At 54.7% G+C, this 23,983-nt stretch overlaps 1 protein-coding gene across 1 annotated transcript in view; it reads left to right on the top strand.

Moving 5' to 3' along the window:
- Window positions 1-23,983, top strand: part of camta1a (calmodulin binding transcription activator 1a) — a 90,538-nt gene continuing 66,555 nt past the window's right edge. The window contains exons 1-2 of the mRNA XM_037246381.1: window positions 1-133; window positions 4,669-4,772. Coding sequence (XP_037102276.1) covers window positions 109-133; window positions 4,669-4,772 — 129 coding nt within the window. The 5' untranslated portion in view covers window positions 1-108. The remainder of the gene's footprint in view (window positions 134-4,668; window positions 4,773-23,983) is intronic.

Here is a 23,983-nt window from a genome sequence, read left to right as displayed (position 1 = left end):
GGACTGGCCGCCGCTCCTCCGCGTGCTGTTCTCACCGTGCACGCGCGTGTTACCCACGGTCGCGAGGAGGAGGAGGAGGAGTAGAAGGATGTTGCGCGCGAAGAGGAAATGGCTGCCGAAAACAAGCCGGAAGGTAGGAGAAATGGAACCGCATGCATTCACTTGCGACGTGAGCGTGTCTGATTTTGCTTGTTGTCGGCGAACAGTAGGAAGAGGCGAGCAGAGCAGGCGACGCGCGCGACCGGAGACGTGTGTGCTCCCCCCCTTCAAAGAGCAAACTACAAAAAAGCAAAAACCCAAACAGACCAGCGAGCAAACAAAAAGCCTATCTCCGTTGCCTGTCGTTTCCTGACGGCTCCAAGGTGGAGATGGTGGCCGGCTAACATTAGCTCGCTTTTGTCGTTGGCTCGCTCGGTCCCACCGCCGAGCACGAAAGGACGAGTGCGGGAAGTGAGTGGCGCGGTGCGGTGCGGCGCGACACGGCGCGGCGCGGCACGGCACGGCGCGTCGTGTCGACCGAGGACGTGGGCTCCGAGCCAAGTTCATGACAGCGTGTCTGTCAGGCGGCGGGCGTCGTGCAACTTCTCCGGTGGCCGCCTCGCGTCACTCATGTTTTTATGCGGGGAACGAAAGCAAGCTCGAGGACATACGTGTCCCGGTCCGAGCGAGCGGCTCGCTCGCTCGCTCGTCGACGTGCGTCTTTGACGTCCAGCGCGCGCTGGCTGTGTCAAGCCCAGTTCTGGCGAATCCGGTTCTGGGACCAGTTTGCCTCCGTCCTTGGCCCACAAGGGTTTGCAAGGGTTGCCGCGTGGAGCCGCGGTGGAGCGCACCCACTTCGCCGGGCCGAATGCCATCACATCGGGGGGCGGATTCGGAGCAAAGGTTGCAGGGAATGGAGGCTAATTGCGGCTGCCCGTCCGCTACGTGATGACTTCACACGGCTCACGAAGGTGAAATGAAAGCCATGCTGCCACTTCGAGTTGCGGCAGTTGGGACGAAGCGTGGAATTGCGAGAGGGCAAGGTGGGAAATGGGGGGAATCGGCAAGGTGCATGGGAAATGGGGGGAATCGATTGGCTTCCTGACTCGGTGTTGGGCAGCGCTGGCTTGACACGGTTTAGTGTCACCTCAAATAGAACTAATGATTCTTGGACGCCTGCATGACGTGCACGTTGCACAAGTAGGCTGAGACGTTACCTTGATCCCCATTCACGTGTCGAAGAGATCAGCGCACCTGCCCAAAAACCAAACCAAAATGCAAAGTATTGCACGAAATCGCTCCATTTCCCGCTTGTGCTTTCTGTTGGCGGCAGCCTACCGTTGTACCCGTGTCTTTCGCTTTTAACGTCAAGGATTTTGTGCTCACTTTCGTCTGTCCAGCTAATGCGCGTAGTGCCACCAGGGGGCGATGTTGAGCCACACACAAACGCTTCGCAATGTGTGTGCGGCACGAATGAAGCCGTCCGCCTGGATGCGAGTACAGTAGGCTAACGAGTTCACCACGGGGCACCCTCACGTATTCGGACGGGGTCCGTAAGCGCGAGTCCCTTTGCCGAGCACGGCGAGTTCTACTGACAGACGGGCCCAGAGGGGCAAAAGAAGAAGCAGCGGCATGCAAATGGGAGTGAGACAGACGCACTCGTTTCAAACAGGTGCCTTTTCGACCTCCACGCGGGCGGGCGGGCCTTTGCAGGTAGCGCCGAGCCCTCCGGGACGAGGGGGCTTCGTTGCGTATTGGGTTGCTTACTCGGTGCCGTCCGCCGGAGCTTTGCGCTCCAGATCACTTTTTTCAGGCAGTCTCGTGTGTGTGTGTGCGTGTGTGTGTGCGTGTGTGTGCGGCTGCGTGCGCGTGTGTGTGTGTGCGCGCGCGCACGTGTGTTTCAGCACCCACGAAAAGCACACAGATGAGCTAAAAGCTTGGTGTTAACTGCAAGCCTTTAGGAAAAGCAGACAAAGTCTGTTACCTTCTTGAGGAATCGTTTAAGAAGGAACATTTCAATTCAAGGTCAAAGGAGCTGCTGCCTCGCCAGAGCTGGGGCATGTTAAGTCATTCACTGCTAGCTCTTTTCAAAGCAAATCCTCATCTTGTTTGGGTACATTTCTCCAGACCCAAAGAAAACATTGACATCGCTTTGATTCTCAAAATGATTGTCCCTGCGCCCCCCCCCCCCTTTTTTTTTTTGTCTTTCCCTCCCGAAGGACTGAAGAGAGTTCAAAATCCGGATCGGATGTTCAGATCAAGTGTGTGTTATGCTGGCCACGGTCCACCTAAGAGTATCGGTGATGACGCTAAGAGCAACAGTAAGAATCTGTTCTGTATATTACAACTGTACCACATCGCCGCTGGGAGAGGCCACGCGCTGGCCTGTCCGTTTGTCCGTCCGTCCATAATCCTACTACTACTACTACTACTAATACATTTTAATTGTAAGGCGCCTTTCAGGTCACCCAAGGTCGCCGAACACATAAAAAATAGGAGGAACAATTAAAAGAAAGAAAAGACAGTCTAAAAGCCAAGAACATCTGCAGCAGAGTAATACAATTAGACAAATGCCTGCCTAAACAGTTGGGTTTTGAGGTGGGATATGAACAGTGTGATTAAAGATTAAAGTCCCAATGATTGTCACACACACATCTGGGTGTGGTGAAATTTGTCCTCTGCATTTAACCCATCCCCATGTGATTTTAATCCATCCCCTGGGGGAGAGGGGAGCAGTGAGCAGCAGCGGTGCCGCCGGGCTCGGGAATCATTTGGTGATCTAACCCCCCAATTCCAACCCTTAATGCTGAGTGCCAAGCAGTGAGGCAATGGGTCCCAGTCTTTGGTATGACCCGGCCGGGGTTTGAACCCACAACCTTCCAGTCTCAGGGCGGACACTCTACCACTAGGCCACTGAGCTGGTCAATGTTTCTGATGTCTGGGGGGAGGGAATTCCAGAGGCGAGGGGCAGAGCAACTGAAGGCCATAGTTGACAGACGAAATGGGGGGACAATGAGGGTGACACTGGAGGCAGACCGGGTGGGAATGTGTATGTGAAGGAGGTCTAACAGGTATGGAGGGGCAAGCTTATGGATAGCCTTGAATGTGTGGAGGAGGATTTTATAATCAATGCGCTGTTTGATGGGGAGCCAGTGAAGTTGGTGTAGAACGGGAGTGATATGATGGTAGATAGGGGTTCCGGTGACAATGCGAGCAGTAGCATTCTGGACCAGTTGCAATTTATGGAGGAGTTTGTGAGGGAGACCGACAAGGATGGAGTTACAATAGTCCAGACGAGAGGTGACGAGAGTGGACTAGGATGGCAGCGCTGTGTGGGGTCAATGATGAACGGAGGCGATTAATGTTACGGAGGAGAAAATATGCAGAGTGTTGTTGTCCATCCGTCCATCCATTCCTCCATCGGCCTCCTCCAGTCAGTCGCGAGCTGAGGGCTTGCCCTGGCTCCATATCTTTGTCTGTGGCTCTTTGGAGGCCAGACTTAGGCACGGCCGTGGTAGGTGACCCTCTCTCTCGCTAGCCGGGCCGTTCCGGCGCGCGGGCGGCTCCAACGGGGCCGTTTGTGGCCGGACACGCTTCTGGCGGCCGGATCTGAGTCATTGCAGGAGCAGTTCTGATCCCGAGCAGGTTTTTGTTTGTGCCCGCGCACGAGCGATTGAGACGAGTGACTGCGAGCCAGAGGTGTTTTGGACAGACCGAGAGAGTGAGTGAGTGAGTGAGTGAGTGAGTGAGTGAGTGAGTGAGTGAGTGAGTGAGTGAGTGAGTGAGTGAGTGAGTGAGTGAGTGAGTGAGTGAGTGAGTGAGTGAGTGAGTGAGTGAGTGAGTGAGTGAGTGAGTGAGTGAGTGAGTGAGTGAGTGAGCGAGCGAGCGAGAGAGAGAGAGAGAGAGAGAGAGCGAGACAGCCCTCACCTCACCTCTGCTCTCCTCGAAATGGGATTTTTATGGATGGCTGAGCTTGCTGAGGGCCAAGAACACATCAAGAGTCTTATTGGGTTTGTTGCAGGCAGTTAACCGTGTGCGCATGTCTGTTGAACTTCTCCTAATAGGCTTTTTTTTTTTTAGTCTTTGACACGCTCCCCTTTTTCGGTGACGGTGACGGCCTGGCATAGGTACCCCACCCAAAGGCGCGCCGCGCTCGCTCAACCCGACCAATAATTCCAACTGAGTAGCACAGAATTTCATATTTTGCGCACTCTGATGAGCTGTGCGCCAGCTCTGGCTCCAGTCTCTACGGCGGCCCCGCTCTGCTCTGCTCTGCTCTGCTCGCTCCCGCCAAATTGCCCATCCGGAGCCGTTTGGCCCGGAGCGGCCGGCGAGATGCGCAGCAAGCCCCATATCCTGCGCTTATATCTGCGATCTGTCCTTTCTCTTCTTTTCTCGCCACCTTCTGGAAGTACACAGTCAGCTAGCTCTTTTGTCTCTTTCTGGGCATTCCCTTTGCCTGGTTTGTTGAGGACGCGTTTGTTTCTTTTGCGATCCCTTATTCATCAAACCGTCGGCCGGGGGTGGCTTTGTAAGCGCGGGCGGGGCCCCGTCCCGTCGTGGTCCAAACGCCACAGAATCACTGGTGGCGACTCGGCTCGCTCCCAGCAAATGTAGGCAAAGCTCCGTGGTGGACGCTGACTTTGCCGTGCTGATGGTGCTGTGGTGTCCCGCTCCCTCCCCTTGCAGATGAACACGGACATTTGAAAATCTACCTCCCCAAGAAGCTGCTGGAATGTCTCCCCAAGTGCGCCTCGCTGCCCAAGGAGAGACACCGCTGGAACACCAACGAGGTAAAAGAACACAATGTTTGGAAAGCGCGCTGAGCTGTGACCATTCACACATGCACACACGCACGCACGCACGCACGCACGCACGCACGCACGCCAGAGGTCGTGGCTGGTAAAAGCGTCTCGGCCGGGCTCCTGCAAAGCATCGGCTTTTATGGGTGGACGCAGACAAATGAGGCTTTTGTGAGCTGGACGGCGCCTTGACAATAGGCTGACCTCATTAAAAGGTGGCATAAATGCTTTTTGTCCCTCGGAATTAATGGGACATGTTTACAGGGGCCATTTGGGCTCCAGCTGTAAAGCGGAGCCGAACCATCCGTCCGTCTGTCTTCGGCTCGTGCCGCTCTCATCAAACACCCAACTTGGCTCTCATCAAACACCCAACTTGGCTCTCACCAAACACCCAACTTGGCTGTCATCAAACACTCAACTTGGCTGCCATCAAACGCCCAACTCGCCTTTGTGTTGTTTTTCTGACCTGTCGCGGCGTTCTTGCGCCAGTCTTAACTCGGCAACTGCGGGTGCTTGTTGAATGATTTTATTTTTTTTTTTCTTTTCTTTTCAAAAGTTGTTGGCCGGCTCCCCTGCTTGACCTTTGAGCAAAGGCTTGTTTTGCTGCTCCGTTGAGCCCGCTTTGTCAGGTGCAGCGTTGCCTGTCGACAGCTGCTTTGGTTTCTTTCGGAGCGCAATCAGCCGGGAGGGGTAATTGTGCTATTTGTCGAGTCATGGCGTCATTTGATTTGGTTGCGCGAGCTCGACTAAATATAGGGAGAGATTTGCGTCCGTCAAAATTGGGGATCAGGAACAGCACGTGAAAATTGCAGCTTAGGTGTGACTAATTTTGATACACGCATCTCTCCCCCTCCGTTTCTAAAAGCAAAAATAGCAGCAAATTGTTGCCCTTTTTGGCCTTAAGCCATGCTCGTCTGTTTGTTTAGGCGTGGAGATTACAGGCGCTTACGAGCACACTTCACAAATCCATTTTCGTATTTCCATTGAGGAATCCTTCTCTCAAGGAATGCGCAGACTGGCAACCGAGTCACGTTTTGGCCCGCTCTTACCTTGAGAGGTAATTGGGCTTTTCTAAAAACTTTGCAACACACAACGTCTTTTATGAAAAGGCCTTCAATTGCTTCAGTCCCGTGACCGCCGACACTTTGACGAGCGACCGACGTCATCTAGCGCCGATACGATGGCGAGCGTTGCGCCCTTTCAGGTTTTCCTCCTTCAGGTGTGTGTGTGTGTGTGTGTGTGTGTGTGTGTGTGTGTGTGTGTGTGTGTGTGTGTGTGTGTGTGTGTGTGCGTGTGTGCGTGTGTGCGTGTGTGCGTGTGTGCGTGTGTGCGTGTGTGCGTGTGTGCGTGCGCGCGCGTGCGCGTGCGCGTGCGTGCGTGCGTGAGACCGAGAGAGAGCGAGACAAGGCTTCACATAGCTCCTTTCTCTGTTGTTGTTGACATCTTCTTCTGGTTGTAGCCACTCGCTCAGTTGACCTTTAGCAAAGTCATTTTCAGTATTGAGTTTCCAAGTATCACGTAGAATATGCGGATTGATCAAAAGAGGAACCGATACGTTCCGGTAAGAGGCTGCCGTGCGTGCGTGCGTGCGCGTGTGTCTCCATTGCCATTTGTGTAGCGTTGGGGCTAGGTCAATATCATATTAGCACTGCCATTGCATTTTCCACAGCCAGCCCCATGAATAATGTAACTGTTAGCTATGGCCACATACTATACGCATTGGCTGGCCATTATCAAGCCTGTCCGTCCATCCGTCCGTCTCCTTGGTAAAGGCAAGAATCTTTCAGCCCCCAAATTCCATGCACCTTTTCGGATGCGCTCTGGCCAAGTCGTTGCCGCGGGAGATGGAGCCCTTTTGCCGGAGGAGCGGACCTCGCTGCGATGGCCTGTATTTCTGCATCATGTATCCCACCAAAGGTGGTCTGCACATCTATTGAGCCACGCCGGCAACATTTATCAGCTGGACTTGCCGGCTAAATAATTCAGCTTTTGACTTTGTCAGCGGCCGGCGCCCAGACAGTTAGCAAGATTGATTGAAAAAGCACAAAGGGTGAGACGGCTTTGGTAACACGCTAGCGCAGCGGCCGTTAGCCGCTAGCGCAGCTGCCGTTAGCCGCTTCACCCGTTGTGCTTTTCGCCAGCCAGCCAGCACCGTCCGAGGCAGTCGCGCTCTCGTGTGGGCCTCTGCCGGCAAAAGCGGGAACGTGGCCCAGCTGCGCTCGCCCTCTCGGCTCCGTCCGTCCGTCCGTCCTATTGCAGCCCTTCATATATCGGCCCACTTTGCACAGCTCTACGTTTGCGTTTTGCTCCGAAAGGGCCGCGGGGCCCGCCCGGCGTGGTCGGCTTGAATCGACACGGCGGCTTGAATCGCTGTTGTTTGCTTTCATTTACAAGCTCTGGATTGTTTTTGCTCATAGCGTTAGCGTCAGGCAAAAGCCCGACCGAGCGACGGCTCGCTTTAGCGTCGGAGCCGCCGTTAAATGAAAGCTAGCACGCGTGGCGCATTCATTCGAAATGCCGGCCGGGCATTTTTGAAAGCCTATCCATTGGTAAGACTCTGGGAAAGAAAAAGCTCAAAACGTCCCATTTCCAAAGGACCTAGAAGAAGAGCAGCTCAGACCCATTGGGTACTCCGCAGATAACCTTCAGATGGGCCACTACCTTCACGTTGCTACAAAGGGTTCAGGCTCAAGAAAATGTCAGCCAGGCCGGAGGCTGAGAGGAGGGAGGGCCCGCCTACTGCTTGCGTGACGTTTAGCACGCTTAGCGTAACGGCGACTTTTGAATCCTTCTTGATGGCCCAAGGTGACTTGCTGCTCCTGAGCTGAAAAGGAGCCAAAGGCAAATTGAATCCCCCAAAGGAGGATTCTTTTCAAGGAAGCTACGATATGCCTTTGTCATCACTTGCTCTCGATTGGAAAATCAATGGGCTTTGAAGGCACGTCTGGCCCTGGAGTTAAGGCGGCTGTCGCCGCCGCCGCTGTGGCCACACCTTTGCCGATTGGTCCTCCATTCCTCCAAATCTACCATGTCCGTCGTCAGACTGGCAAAAGACTGAGGCTCCAAAAGCCTCCGACGTCACACTGGGCGTCCTTTCAGTCAGGATGTGAGCTTTGAGCGCTCAGCCGCTCCCACCTTTCCTCCTCAATGGCCGAGACGTTTGCACGGCTTTGTTGTCCTTCTCAAGAGAGCTGACTTGCCTTATTTGTAGCAGCTCTTTGACTCGCAACTTGAAGAGAGTCTTCTCGTCATTCCAAAAGGACTCCGATATTTGACTTGATACTATATTGGAAAAAGTGAGCACAAAAGGAAATCCAAAGGGACCGAGCGAGCGAGCGCTCTGCTCTCAGTGGAAATTGGAAAGAGGTTGCAAAAGCGTCTCAACAGTTTGGGAAGCCACGCAAAGCGCTTTGTCGGATTTGTTTGTCTCTAGCGGGCGACGGGCTTGTTTACAAATCCGAGAATAGTTTGACAGCAAATAAAGACAATGAATCGTGCGCGGCGGCGGCGGCGGCGGCGGCAGCACTGCTGAAAACAATCATCCTAACAGCGGAAACACCTTTGCGCCAACTCAGTCCCAAATAAAAGCGGACCGTGGATTCACTTGTGCTTAGAATTGAGCAGGCAAAGGTGCCAAGAATTCTCTTTTACTCACTCAAAATGCCAGCAGATGCCCTTGGTGTGTGTGTGTGTGTGTGTATGTTGTGTCAACGTCTGTCTGTTTGGTGATGCAGATGAAACAAAGGGAAAGGAAACGTCCGGGCCCAGATGTGTAAAGAGGGGCCGCTCGCGCAATATGCCACCAAAGCTTTTGGGTGACTTTGTTGCTGCAGAAACATTTGGTGCTGCTGCTGTTCCTCATTTGTGTTTGTTTGTTTGTTTGTTTGAAAAGAGCAGACTTGGATCAAATCATCATCAACTTGCTAAGCCTTTCTGACAATTTAGTGGCAACGCAAGCGAGGCGCCGGAACAGCACGGCGGGTCTGCTTTGAGAGCAGCCTCCCGCCCTCCATCTTTTTCTTTGTTTTTCCTGGCTAATGACCAAGTGGCCAAATAGGAGCCTTTGGCTTTCACCGCCGAGAGATTGTTTTTGTTTTTCGTAGCGCAACATTGCAATTATCCGTGCAATTAGCTGTAATTACGCTGAAGAATTGTGTGGAAAAGTGTCATCTTGGCAGATTGTTTTGGCCGCTGAGTGCGGACGCTTTGCTTGATTGCGCCACGTGTGAGCATTGTCGTCTGACGCGGCACTCGTCGGGAGGGGCGGGCGACAAAACACACGCTTTATTTGTCTCTCTGTGTGTGTGTGTGTGTGTGTGTGTGTGTGTGTGTGTGTGTGTGTGTGTGTTTGAATGATGTACGATGGCACTTAGACGGCGCTTTTGGCAGTCAATGCTAAGCTCCGTGCTCCCCAAATGCTTTTGGGGGCTTTGGGTGCAGCCGTGGAAGACGCCGTAAAGTCGCCCCACCGAGCGAGTCCAATCGCCTCCGGTACCCTTGAGCAAAATACGGAGCAGGTTCCACTCTCTGCCGATCTGCAGACCGGCAATGGGCCTATCCGTGCAAAGGCTCACATGGGCAACTGGTGCGCAGAGCAAATTCAGCACCTGCTGACGTGGCGCAATTGGCAGAATTTCTCCAAACAATGACAGCACGGCGCGCAAACTTCCAGCGCGGAATGCTTCCTGCGCCGACGTGCGTCCGTTTTTTTGGGCTGCAACGTTTGCTTTGTGTGTAAGCTTGGAGGAAGGCGGGAGCGGGCCGGTTTCAGCAGTCGGCCGGCCAGCCAGCTAGCCAGCTAGCCAGCTAGCCAGCCAGTTAGCCAGCCAGCTAGCCAACCAGCTAGCCAACCAGCTAGCCAGCCAACCAGCTAGCCAACCAGCTAGCCAGCCAGCTAGCCAACCGGCTATCCAGCCAGCTAGCCAACCAGCTAGCCAGCCAGCGCCAATCTCATTTTGCTGAGCGCTGCATCTTGTCCACCGTGTACTTACGTCAACTCCTTGTTTATTTCTTCCAGGACCATCCATGCTCTCTCATACTCTGCCCCCTGACCTCCTGCCTGCCTGCCTGCATTGGCGTGGTAATCATTTCATTCCTTTTTAATTTGCTACCTTTTGATTGTGTTGCCATTTGTATCCCAACCATGGCCGTTTGCTTGCTTGCTTGTTTTGGTCAACGTGATGAGTTGGCTGGTGCGCGCTGCTCGGGATCGATTTGGCAGGGCCTCCTTTCCGCACTGGGCCACGCGACCGTCTTGACGCTTCCTAACTTTAGCCCTTTGGAAAATGTCCGACTGCATTAAACGTCGCTCGACTCGCTTTTTTAAGTATGAAAACCAAAGTTGCGTTAGCCGATGGCGGCGATCAAGTCACCCGGCGAAAGCAGGCCGACAACGTTTTGCGAATAGCGTGTCCCTCGCGGCCAAATGTTGCCAGGACCGAGCCCGGGCGGGCGGAAGCGCTCGCTGCAGACAGGTGGCGGGCGGGCGGTTGCAGCCCGGAGCAGTGCGCTTGCTGGATGGAGAAGAGGAGCCCTCGCCGTCGTCGACTCGGACCGAGGGAGGTTCTCGGAGCGCGATAATGGAATACACGAGCATTTGGAACTTGACTTGCGTTTTATTCATTCAGCGTAATGTGTCACAAGCATTTGTTATCTGGTGATTCACCAACACATCTTCTGTGGCGAGGGCAAAGTAGCCACCTTGGATCGGAGACCATCCCCGAGAGGTTTTATTCTTGCGATTTTTCTCGCAAGCAGAGGGCGGGCTCGGCCGCACAGGATCCTGGACCATCCGGCCGTCATTGACCTGATTTCGGCGGGCGGCGGGGAGGATCCTGCAAAAGCAACTTCTCAAGCGCCCCCGTCTCGCCGTTAGCTCTGCTAAAGACTAATTCATTCTTGCCTGCGTTGCGAGCCACTCCAGCAATTTGCCATTGACTCGACTTTAATGAGGGTTGCTTTGTGTAGACTTGAGCTCTGCGTGGACAGAGGTTGGCTTTTTGGAGCGTTCTTCATTGTGACGTGCTTTCTCACTTTGCCTCCACATTAGCCGCTTCCATGCCAACAAAGATTTCCCGAGTCTGACTCGCAGGTCCGACGACCCCGTCGTTTGACGTTCGCCAACAGTCAGACAGTCAGCTCGGTAGGCGTCGACGCGGTCGCTCGCCTTCTCGCAATGGTGACGGCCGAACGGAAGATTTTGTCACTTGTGTCATTTTGTCACAGCAGCTGGACTGCTGAAGCTCATTTTCTCTGGCAGTGGGGTGGAAAGAGAAGAGAGCACAGGCCATTTGCTTTTGGCCTCATACGGGGCTGGCCAGCCTTTTATCAGTCAATGGGATTCGGGCTGCGGTCCGGACCGGGGCCTGCATTGCACCCCCTCGGAACCCCCCCCCCGGCCGTGTGCTTCGAATGTTGCAAACTGAGGTGAGAAATCAACAAGCGCAACCTGAAGTGGCAAACACACTCATGCAAATGCGATAAGAATGAGATTTTGCAGATTGAGAGAGGAGCCCTACGTAGCGTAGCGCATGTCAGATGTCAGGATGCTTTTTTGTGGAACGGAGAGCATTATCATGGTAATTATGCTGCGCTTCCGCAATGTGTTGTGAGCTCCTAACACATCTGCCAGGCAGAGATCCGACGTCGCTCGCTCGCGCGCGCGCTCTGTTTGCTTGTTTGTTTACCAGCGTCGGCAGGCGGGCGGACTGATGTCGTGGGGAGCGCCAAATGTCTGCAATGCAACTGAGATCAAGCAGGTGCGGCGGCGGGCGGGCGGGCGGACGGACGGGGAGAAAGTGTTGCTTTCCGTTCCCTTTGCTCCTCTAGCGTGAAAAAGATTGCGGTGGAAGAGGCGGGCGGGCGGGCGCACGCACGCACATCTTTTCATCTCTCAGGTTTCTGGCTTGATCCCAGGCTTCCATCCCTCCCTCCCTCAACGGCGATTTTTTGTTTTGTCGCCAGCCATCCTTGTACGCGTTGTGTATTTCGGAGGCCGGTGGCCTTGTGCTTTGGTATGCACGATCAATTCCGTCGTCTGGGAGGAGTCGTCGGGAAATGTCACACTCTGAGAGGGCCGCCTCCCCCCGGCCACCATGAGCCTGGTGACTGGAGCGTGACCCCGACGCCTCCGGCCCCATTGACATTTTGGCCAATTGGTTGTGACACAGCAGAGCCGTCAGGGCAGGGCAGGGCCTGGCAAAGCTCTAGTCCAGGCAAAAACGGCCACGCGGCAAGCTGCAAAGTGGGGAGCATCGGGACAAGCGTCCCGATACTTTTGTCTACCTTGCCTACCTTTGTCTTCCAGCCCTGTCTTTTGTTGTTGTTTTTCTTTTTTGGTGAAAATCCAATGAGTCCACTAAAGTGGGGCCTTTTCACACGCACAAAGATGTACGAGTTGTGTTTCTTCCGTTGAAGTGCAAATCTCTTTTGTGCGTGTCATTCATCCAGTAGTGGTAAAACGGTGCACTCTATGCTAATGACACGGCACGCACGCACGCACACTGGCTCAAGCCACAAGGCCTATTTATTTGTCTGTTTGTTTGCGTGTTTGGCGAGGACTCTAATGCATCGAAACGAGGACGCCGCAAGTCCTCGCAAGTGACTCGTCGTCGTCGCTTTGCGGAATGAGAACCTCGTCGGGCTTTTCTCACAGGCGCCTGTCGGGCTAGCTTGTCGAGGTCAGAGCTTATTAGCGTTGACCGTGGAAGTGTCTGCTTGATTCCTTTGCTCTTTACCCCCAAGGGCTCATTGCATTGTATGGCTTTGTTTTCTTTTTTATAAGTGCCTTTCTTGGCTCGCCAGGCTGGAGTCGGACAGGGCGGGCGGAGGAAGGAGCTGGCGCTGACGTTTGGCAGCGAGCATTTTGTATCCCGCAGGACTTTGTCTGCTTGTGATCACGTGAAAGAGAAAAGGCAGGCAGATTGAGGGCTAACCAAGAAGGCTTGACCGGATAGTGACGGCGTACCTGGCTGGCACGCCGGCCGGCACGCCTGGCTGCCACGCCTGGCTGCCACGCCTGGCTGCCACGCCTGGCTGCCACGCCTGGCTGCCACGCCTGGCTGCCACGCCTGGCTGCCACGCCTGGCTGCCACGCCTGGCTGCCACGCCTGGCTGCCACGCCTGGCTGCCACGCCTGGCTGCCACGCCTGGCTGCCACGCCTGGCTGCCACGCCTGGCTGCCACGCCTGGCTGCCATCTGATGCCAAAGGTTCATCTCCAGGCCCGCTTTAGCCGCTCGCTTCACTTGCATTGGCTCAGCCTCTGTCTGTGAGTGATATTACTGCCGAATGGGTGGACTCATTCATCGTCGTTGACGTCTTTGCATTTCCTGCTGCCCCTTTGTGAAAAGAACGAGAAAGAAAGCTTATTTTGATCATTGCAAACCATGCACTCGTACACAAGCTTTGCTTCCGTACGTTTGGAGAGGTTGCGATTCATTGCAACCAGGGTGCAACATTTTTGCCATTGGTGACGGGTTGCCATCAAAGGCCTGCGCTCTCACTCGACCTCTGCCATTTGCGTTTGTTTTTTTTGCACCCGCTTCCTTTTTGCGCTCGCTCCCTCCCTCCCTCCCTCCCTCCGTCCCTCCCTCCCAAGTCTTGTCCTACATTTCTCCCCCCCGAAGCGTATCGGGGCCCATGAATCAGCAGCCCTTCTGAAAAGACGTCAAGTTCGTCGGACGGTCATAGGGCATTTCCAGATTTAGCAGCCAAAGCCGGGGATCTCGCTAATCGGGTCTGCCGGGGCCTCTTTGAAGTGGGCTCCATAGAATCTCAAGTTGTTTTTCGTGAACTCGACGCACGGATGCTCGGCGGAGTCAGGTGGCACGGAAATCATATCATCATGTGACACGTCAATGAGACTCATTGGCGGCGGCGCGCTACAGATTTCTATCGCATCCTACGACAGGATGAGAATTCCCGAGCGGTCCGAAGCCTTTGTCTTTGCATCGGCGGGCAGGGATTGCAAAGTGCTGCTGCTGTTGCTGCATGTATTGCATACATAGATCACCAACTGATTCCCGAGCGCGGCACCGCTGCTGCTCACTGCTCCCCTCTCCCCAGGGGATGGATTAAAATCACACGGGGATGGGTTAAATGCAGAGGACAAATTTCACCACACCCAGATGTGTGTGTGACGATCATTGGGACTTTAACTTTAACTTAATACAAGGGAGCCACCTCTTTCCTCCGCAGCGTTGGTTTGTGGTTGGAGAAGAAACCAGAAAGTTTGGGAACCTCCCGAGGCCAGGGGAGAGGGAGAGGGAGAGGGAGAGGGAGAGGGTATGTGTGTGTGTGTGTGTGAGAGTGTGTGTGTGTGAGAGTGTGTGTGTGTGTGTGTGTGAGAGTGTGTGTGTGTGTGTGAGAGTGTGTGTGGGCTGGTGGAGGAAGAAAGCGCCATCATAATATCAAGGTCACGGATGGCCAGCTAAGCTAATGGTTTTCTTCTCATTCCTCTTGCGCTGGCAGGCGGGTGGGCAGTGCGTGAAGCCATAGACGGAACATGACGCTCGAGTGCGATAAACGCCCTTCCACTCTTTGGAGGCCCGAGATGTGCTTTGCGCTCTCAGACGCTGGCCGCTCAATCCACTTGGAGATCATCCGTGCAGATTGCTTATTGAGCGGCTGCCGTCATTGTGCGCCCGAAACGTGCGTGCCAATGCCGCAAGCCTGCATTTGGTGCACTGTTCATTTGTTCTTATACTTAAATGAACATACACAGACGTGGACTTGAAGGCTGCATGGCAGTTGGCTCGCGTGGACAGGCAAGAACGGCCAAGCGAGCGAGCGAGCGAGCAAGCAAGCGCTCGGCTTCTCCTGTGTCTGCCACAGATTTGCCCGCCCCGCGCGACCATTTTGCCGCCGAGGAATAATTAACGAGACAGCTTTTATGGATCACCCGCTGTCCGCCGATATCATTTTTGCCATTGCTCAGCAGAATCCGGGGAGAAGCATCGACGCCAAGGTCCGACGCCCCGCGGGACGGCTCGCTGTCGGAGCGCCCTTTCTTTGCACATGCGACGTGGCTCCGATCGAGACAGGAATAAAAAGCCTTAATGCGGCCTTACGTTATGTTGTATGGGGCTGAGCCGATAATGGGAGCCAAGATGAGGGAAAAAACAAGAAGCAAAGGGGGCGAAATCGGCAGCGTCACCAAACGCAAGCGAGTGGCGGTTGGAAGTGACGTCCACGGAGCTTCTCCCCTCACTCAATGATCTCACTTTGCACACCAAGATGGCCGCTTGTCGTCGAGAAATGGTGGCAAGACGGGCAACAAATAGGCCACGCCACGCCACGCACGATATCCTCAACAGACCTTAGCATTCCCAATGAGTCTGCTTGGCTCATTCATTTCTGATGGAGATGGCCATCCCTCGTCTTTCAGGATTCAGATGAGTTGACTGGAATCCATCGTCATCATTTTGCTATCAAAAGCCACCCTGCGTCCCGTCAGGGAGGGGAGGGGAGGGGAGGGAGGAGCAGCACAACATTCAAGAGCTGTTTTATCTTGTGTCGATTGGAAGGCGCTTTTATGGGCCCGCTTTGCCTTGCGCCTGCTCTTTTTTTTAATTGAACGTTCATTAGAGAGTACGCACACGCTCACACGCCCACATTTCTTCTTTTGCGCTATCCGTGTCAGCGCTTAAATGCTACGGAATGAAATGACGATTTGTCAGCCGGAATGGCGTTCTAGTGGGCAAAAGGGTTCCCTGTCCAGTAGTGGCCCGGAGGGAGCAGACTAAAAGCATTCCAGTCTTCGCTTTCACCTGCTTTTGTCCTGACAACGACCTTGACGCTGTTCCTGCGGCGCTTATTTGAGCGAGCGAGCGAGCGGCACTCGGGCTTCCCTCTCCTCCGCATTTCTTTTCTTGATCTCACGCGAAAGCAGGCCGTTTTTGTCCTGGCGGAAATCACGCCAGGGTCGCTCAGCTTTGCCCGTCGGTGCCCTCACGATCACAGTTGGGCACAAGACGTGGCAAATTTGGTTGTCGTTTGGCTTGCGCGGGTTCCCATGCAATACGAGTCAGAGAGCGCTTAATGTTTGGAAGGGAGCAGCGTGGCCGGCCGGCGCAGGTGTTTGTTATTCAGCTTGAATTATCCAATCCACGGGGCCCGGCCGCCTCTTCAGCCTCAGCCTTCCCCTTCTTTCCCCCGCCCTGAACAAGCAATTAAAGGTCACGTCAATTAGAGCTCTCCAGGCTCTCGTCGGAAGCGCAGCTGGCCTCCGATCCGAAAGTTTGGCCAGCCCAATCTCGGCGCCGACACGCGCTAAGCAGCCACCGTGCCGCAAATCTTTTTGCCGTCGACTTGCCGTTAATCGGAGCCAAATACGTGTCAGAGGGAAGGCGTCCTTTCTGCGACCTCGCTCGCCAATCGTTTGCTTCACGTTGGGCGCGTCGGTTTGCGTATGTGCTAATGTGCGTCAAAGTCCTGACTTGGAAAATGTTTGATTCAAGAATGTAAAACGCCTGCGCAAGACTTTGCGCCTACTGTGCGGTCGGGTCGCAAGCGGAAGCAAAAGTCCAATCCATCTGGAGAGCGCTTTTTTCCATCTTCAGCATCTGCTATTCAGCGACGGACAGAGAATTGTTTTCCTTGACGATTCATGAATCCTAATGAAGGAGCTTGGACAAAGAGGCGTCTTGTACAAGGTTAGACGTGCGATATGTTGCTATAGCCAAGCCAGCGCCGCACTTGTTTGTAAACACCAATTTGGGGGCTTGGTGTAGGATTCCATGAATTTCGAATTCCTGCGTTTATGATAGGAATAGAAATGGGGAGCCAGTCATCCACGTCAGCCAGCGTGACATGAAGAGGTCCGAAGTCCGACCTCACTCTTCAGGAAAGTCAGGCCGAGCTATCAGCGATCACCCCCCCCCCCCCGAGTTGTGATCCCAAAGAGTCCACCGCCAATCACTTGATCATCGCCTGCCTGCCTGCCTGCCTGCCTGCCTGCCTGCCTGCCTGCCTGCCTGCCTGCCTGCCTGCCTGCCTGCCTGCCTGCCTGCCTGCCTGCCTGCCTGCCTGCCTGCCTGCCTGCCTGCCTGCCTGCCTGCAGGGCTGCCTGCCTGCAGGGCTGCCTGCCTGCAGGGCTGCCTGCCTGCAGGGCTGCCTGCCTGCAGGGCTGCCTGCCTGCAGGGCTGCCTGCCTGCAGGGCTGCCTGCCTGCTCTCTTCTAGTCACAACGTTGCCTTTTTTTTTCTGGCGCTCTTATTGGTTTTGGGCGACTGGTATATTGTTGTTGGCCGTGTCTTACATCCGCTGCCGTCCATCTTGCTTATGGATGGTAAAGCCAAGGAATGGATGCAAATTGTGGCTGTGATTTTGGGAATCCCTTTGGGAAAGGCCCCGTCTCTCCACATCCAGCTAACAAAGCCGCTCTCTTCTTTTTCATGTCTGTGCTGTGGCCACAACAGGTAAGGCGTCTTTTCTTCTTCCTCCTTCTTTCCTCAATGTGAACTGGCAGATTGCTCGCCGCTCGCTCGCTCATCAACCTCCCCTTTGGCCTTATTTGATGTGTCGGTCCCCTGCTGTCTGAACTCCCCCCAAATGTGCCTGGAGGAGAAGCAGGAGCATGATCTTGCTGATAGGAGCTCAGCTGCGTTGCTCTTTGGGAGTCCAGTCATCTCTCGATGACACCCGTACCAATGTTGTCCTTTGATCTTAATTTGGGATGGGGCCACATTTCTCAAAGGAGATGAAATCCCCTCGTCTTAGCTCGTAACATTTGCCTCCCCGCCTCAAATACATGAAGCGGTAAATAAGTCAATGATACTGCATGGCGGGTGGGCGGGCGCTCGCACACCTCGCTTCGTTTCTTGCGGTCACTTTTGCTTTCATTGGGGCTGCAGGTGGATGACAGGGGAGTCTTAATTGCCACTTGTGTGAATATGCGCTGGGGTAGAAATGTCATAAAGGTGATGGCCCGCGGGAAAGTCGCAACGCCATCCATTCTCCTTACGTGAGCAAAAAGGTTTTTTCCGGGACCCGCATGGACCGTTGCTCTGGAGCCGCCCCGTGCTGGATGAACAGCGTCGGTGGACGGATGGACGGGAGATGGTTCAAGGGACAGGTGAAAGACACCAATGGATGTGGACAGGCACCGTGTGAAAGAGAGCACAGGCCGTCATTTGATTTGCCGGGCGGAAGGCTTGAGCGGAAGGCTTGAGCGGAAGGCTCGGGCGGAAGGCTCGGGCGGAAGGCTCGGGCGGAAGGCTCGGGCGGAAGGCTCGGCGGAAGGCTCGGGGGTGGCCTTGATGCGGGCGGGCACGTCGGCTAAGACAAATTAGCATATTGTTGTGCTCCCACCCAAGCGGGAAAGGTCTTTGAGGGAGGACAGAGGCAGGAATTGTGTGCGTCTGTCTTTTTTCCCCCCAGCGCTGGCAAATATTTTGGTACGGAGACGCTAAATGTTTTACGAGCCAGATGATGGAGTGGAAATTGTGCAGAGTGCCGGTCGCTGCGCCCGCCGGTGTTATTTATAGCCAGGTTTGGCGCCAGGCACTTGTCATGCGAGCGTCCTCGGCGTTTGCGATGCGGCCCGGGAAGCCGACAATTAGCGCTATTATTAGCAGGGCGGAGGAAGGATTGATACTCACCAGCGTGGAAGCAGAATGTTGAGCTACGTGAAGGGAATTTCCCCGACCGTCCGACCCGATGGGCTTTTATGAGCGTTTGCGCATGTGGCCGCCTGCAAAGTGGGAGGGAGGGAGGGAGTGAGGGCCCCAGCCGGGCAGGCGAGCGACATGTGAGATTTACGGCCGAGTGGTGAGCGACGCCTTCCTCGGCTCCGTGCGCTCTATCTGCTCTCAGCGCAACACTGGCCGCGGGCGCTTTGGCCTTTGAGTAATGGGGCGGCAGGACTCGGCCCTTCCGTCGTACATAATATATGAAGCTGCATATTGTTCACCTGGCTAAGGCCTCCCGCAAAACCTAGGGCGAGTTAAGTACACTGGCCGGATGGCTGCACCGGCGGCGACAACACAGCGGCGGCAGCGCGGCGGCGGCTGTCGTCCGGACCGGTCCTCCGTCTCAGTAATGAAGGTTAGGTGGCGAGTGAGAGCGAGCCCACCTCGTGTCCGCCAGACAAAAGGAGATATTGCCATGGCTGCTAGAAATCAATTTCCCATTTGCCGCTTTAATTTCACTGAGATGTGCAGCGAGATTAGGGCCTTGGGCACCTGTGCGCTGGCTCGGTGATGAGCTTTACCTGGTCCGCCCCGCCCTGACCTGACCCAGGCTGGGCTAATTAAAGCCCTCCAATTGATCCACAAACAAGGCGATACAGATCTGTCCTTTAGCACCCCCGGGAACACTTCTCATTGTGGAAAGTATCCCGTAATGGGCTCATAAAACAACACTTTGCTTGTTTCCCAACATCGATGGCGCCGTCCGTTAGATTGCCTCACGCTTATGTGCAACAATGCTGACATGCCACGCTAAGCGCGAATCGTTGCGCCCTTGCAAAAGTAGCCAAAGTGCAAAATCAAGCCGCGATCGTGATGAAATTGGAAAACAAACATTTGACTGGCGTACGTACAAATAATCCATCCTGGCAAAGGGGTAGGTACGTTTGCTTTCATTTGCCTTCTTTTCACCTCAGGTCCATGCGCTCGCTCGCTCGCTCGCTCGCTCGCTCGGCAGGTGGAAAGTCCAAATGGGGAAAAAAAACCAATGCAAATGTTCTCATTGAACTTGTGAGAATTACGCAAGAGTAGAGTGAAGGTGGTGAACCGAGACGACAGTAATAAGAAGAGACGAGGGGAAGCAAAGCAAAGCAAAGCAAAGCGACTCTACCAACAATTGCCATCATGACTTAATTAGTTGAATCCATTTGATGTTCACCGTAGGTAAAGACATTCTTTCTAATCATCCAATCATTTGCAGGGCTGTACTTTCAGGCGCTTTTTGCTCCCCTCCAGTAGTCGTCGCCCCTTTTGCACCCGAGTCCGTTTGTTTTGCGGCCTGCAACAAGAAGAAGAAGAAGAAGAAGAAGAAGAAAGAAAAGTTGCGGCGGAAACTCTGTGGGCTGGCTCCTGAGCCCTCTTTTTGTTTGAGTCCATTTCCCACCCTCGCCCATAAGCCTGGTGTCCAGGTGTGCGCTTTGCCCTCAGTCTTTGGGCCACTCTCGCTCGCTCGCTCGCTCACTCGCTTCTTTGTGAGTTTTTGCTCCCTTGCCGCTTTTGGGAGTTCTTTGCTCAAATTGAAGTCAAGAGCGCAACTAGCCCAGATGCCACTTGCCAGGAGGGCAAACGTCATCACGGGCCATTCGGCTAGCCGTGTACTGACTTGGTTCGGAGGGCCTATTTTTAGTGGCGGTGGCAGCGGCCGTGGCATGTTGCCCTTCCCTCTCGTCCAAGTCTGATTGTGGCCAATCTTTAACAAGGGGCCGTTTCCCAAGCCCCTCAGCGGAGTTCATTAAAGTGATGGAGGCGAGCGCCTGAACCGATGAGCCATGGCACGCTGACCCGGCGACTCTGCCGCTTTGCAATTGTACCTGCATAATCAAGACGCGCGCATTCGCATGCACGCGCTGGGCCTCGTTCAGCGCCACAGGGGAAGGGCAACACTCTCGCTCGCCGTGCTCCTGCAACTCTGTGGAGGAAGGAGATTCTTTCCCGCCCTAACAATCAAAGCGGCCTATTACACTTTTGGACACATTGCTGTGTGCCAAGGGAGCGTGAGGCGAGGCGAGGCGAGGCTTTGCCATGGCTAGGCTTTGCCATGGCTAGGCTTTGCCATGGCTAGGCTTCGCCATGGCTAGGCTTCGCCATGGCTAGGCTTCGCCATGGCTAGGCTTCGCCATGGCTAGGCTTTGCATTTCAAGCATGCCAGATCAAGAAGGATGCATTGAATTGTATTGCATTGGGCAAAGCTGCACGGCTCGCCCCGTTGCGCTCGCCTCGTCCCACGGCGCATGACTTGATGGCATGGCAAGATGCATGGAAAAAGCTTTTGGGATGTCACCTTTTCGCCATCATCGCCTCTCAAGTGTGAAAGTTCGGTGCAAAACGGGAGATGAGTTTGCACGCGGCCAATGCAAATGATTCCTCTGTGGAGGCCTCCGATTGTACTATGACAGCGGCGCCAGTTCTCTGGGCGGCTGTATTGGCTGTGGCGGGCAGCTAGGCCATCGCCGCTTAACTGCGAGCGTGCCGTCAAGCGAGCCGCCGCGAGACAACAAATAGATGAAGACGTGCCGGACGAGACGGCGACTCCGTCCCAGACAGATCTCAATAAGTGAGGCGGTGGCAGATTGCCTTCCTCCAGGCAGGCCGCTGAAAAAAATGAGAGGAGGAGAAAAAAGCGCACGGGTGCCATGGAATGTCACAACAGATAAGCATCAGCAGCGGCTCCCTATTTCTTCTGCGTAACAATTTGACTAAGCAGAGAATTACCATGAAGAACACGCAGTCATTTCCTTTCGCTTGACCGTACGTGGCGCTTTTTTTCTTAGGTCAGCTAAAACCATTCATGACTTTGGATATCTATGTACTATTATGATTCTTTGTATTTAATGAAACAACATAAAATGGGTTCAAGATAAACTCCAATCTAAAACACAGCCTTGCCTTGCCTCCCACATTTGAGAGCGCTGGATATATTTTTGATGGTGTCATCCTGCTAATGCTGTCCAGCCTCTCCTGCTCCTAATAAGGCGGTGCGCAGCCTGCATTCCAGGAGTCCGGCGTTCTGGATAAATCATGAACGGAGGCCGAGGAGGTGTGGAAGACTTGTAGCTAGCGCACTGTGCTCGGGAGGGAGCGCTGGCTGGCTGGCTGGCTGGCTGGCTGGCTGGCTGGCTGGCTGGCTGGCTGGCTGGCTGGCTGGCTGGCTGGCTGGCTGGCTGGCCACACAGATGTGCTGCCGTCTGCGTAACTGCTCAGCACAGCTCGACCATTAGCCACCAGTGAAATCCCGACGCTTGGCCCGCTACACAAATCTAAAACGGGAGGCCCTCGCGCCGGCCCCCAACATTTGCAAACAAATCCGTGCGGCAACAGACGGCGCAGCTTTGAGAAACTTGCCCGAGTGCGGCCATGCGGCACTTGTGTCACTTCAATTCCATTCCACTTATCTCCCGAGTGGTTAGGGAGTGAAGCAAGTGCTGAGTCAGAACAAGGATTACTTCCCGAGTTGCTGCACTGTCCTCATCCCCTCTTTGGCTTCCGCCGGCGGGCGCCTCCTCCCCCGGGACGCCACGCCGCGATGGGATGGGATGGGAGGGACGGAGAGCAAAGAGGACAGACAGAGGAGGCGACCGAAGAAGCGACGGAGGAGGCGACAGAGGGGGCGATGGAGGAGGCGACAGAGGGGGCGACAGAGGAGGCGACAGAGGGGGCGACAGGGGAGGCGACAGAGGGGGCAACAGGGGAGGCGACAGAGGGGGCGACAGAGGAGACGGGATGGCCCGGCTCAGCTGATCAAAGAGCCGTCTTCCTAATCCTCCCCGTCGGGCAGTCGGCCCGTCTCGGAGGCGCAGGCAGAGAAGCACTGGCGGCGAAATTGCCCGTCCTCAAGTGCTGCTATTTCCATTTGGTCACAGAGGCAAAAAGAGCATGTGCACACGAGGGAAGCAGACGTTCCACCGCCTCGCCTCTCGTCGGAGGGATGCTTGAATAGATTCAAGATTCAAGGATTAGCGAGCCGGGATAGCGTGTTTACACACTGCGGGTGGGGATTCGTCCTAAAGGCTTTCACGTCGCGCTAGTTGCGTGGATGCACGACACGGCTCGCCGTCGACTGCGGAAGCTTTCGTGAACCGGCGGCCAAAAAACGTCAACATTTGACACCCGCCAGAGGCCGGTGTTGCTAACAAGCCTGCCCAATTGATGGAATGCTTGCATAAATGAGTATCAAACGAGGCGTTGCAAAAACTCCAGCCAGCCAGCCAGCCAGCCAGCGGTGCCCTCGCTGAATGTGCTGAAGGTCAAACGCCACGGCCGCAGAACGGAGGCTCGGCGCCTCTGGCGGCTGGCACACGGCCGGACTAACACCCCACCTTGGTAAACGTGACGCCAGCCGGCTTAGTGGTGGCTTTGCGCCCAACATGTTCAGCGTTGGTTTTGTCGACACACGAGACTTTGGGAGATTTCAAGTGGCTGCGGTTGTTGTCGTCGTCGTCGTCGCGCAAACATAAGGCAGTGGTGAGACAAGGCAAGAGATTGTGGTGACAGATGGTAAAGGGCCAGTACTTTGGCGCTCCATTGTTTCGGCTTTTTGTCAGATACTCTGGCTGCTGTATTTCCTCCAGTTGATGATGAATATTTTGGCTTTGTTCCACCTTGGAAATTCCTTTGAAGCGCAAAATCCGTGGCTCGTGCGGGCAAATAACAGCGAGGACATCCAGCGGAATGATGATTCTTCAATCAACGTGGCTTTCTAGCTCAATCGCTGCTGTCGTTCATCACCTGGGCCTCTCGCGACGGGCCCGCGTGACTCAAACGGACCGGCTTCGCTTCGGTTATCGCGGCGGCCGTCGGGGCCGGGGGACAGAAATAGTAGTCCGTCTGTTGCCAAGGTTACAGCTTTGACAAGATGACGAGGCCATTCATTCTCCATACTGTATCTCGCCGGCCTTCTGTGAGAAAGCGGCGGGCGGCTAATCTTAGCCCTCAATCTGTGCGCCTGTCATTGTGAGGAGGGGAAGCAGAGCAGGTAAGGAATTAGAGGACCGCTAGATAGCGGATGGGCGCAACGTGTCGGCGCCGGCTCGGCACCGACACGTTGCGACCATCCGCTATCTGCCGGCAGCCCGCATCCTCATAAGCGTTGGCCCGGCTTGCAGATAAAACGCCAGGCCTCCCATGGCAGTCCACGTGTCTCTGTGCTGGTGCGCGGCTGGAAAGCACCAAAGCCGGCCGAAAGGCCCGCGTGATATTCGCAACCCAACTGTAATTGAAAGATATGTTATCGAAAGTATTTCCAGCAGGGAGGAGCGCTATCGTAGAGACAACGGGAACAAGGGGATCTCTCTAATTAAAAAAAAAAAAAAAAAAAAACTGCGAGAGAAAGAGAGACTTGCTCAAGGGGCATGAGAAAGTTGAAAGTGGAGCCGTGTTTGGCATGAATAAGTTGCCTGGCCTCCTTGTTTGCGTGGCGGCGACACTGACGCATCTTGCCCCGTCAGTAAAAAGGAGACTTATCTGGGATGGCGACTGGATTCCAATGGCAGAGATGAATGAGCGTGCTCGTTCAGGTT

Source organism: Syngnathus acus, chromosome 2 (assembly GCF_901709675.1).
Source record: "Syngnathus acus chromosome 2, fSynAcu1.2, whole genome shotgun sequence".
Classification (NCBI taxonomy): Eukaryota; Metazoa; Chordata; class Actinopteri; order Syngnathiformes; family Syngnathidae; genus Syngnathus; species Syngnathus acus.
The sequence above is the reverse complement of the archived record's forward strand: the minus strand, read 5'-3'. Positions and strand labels throughout refer to the sequence as shown.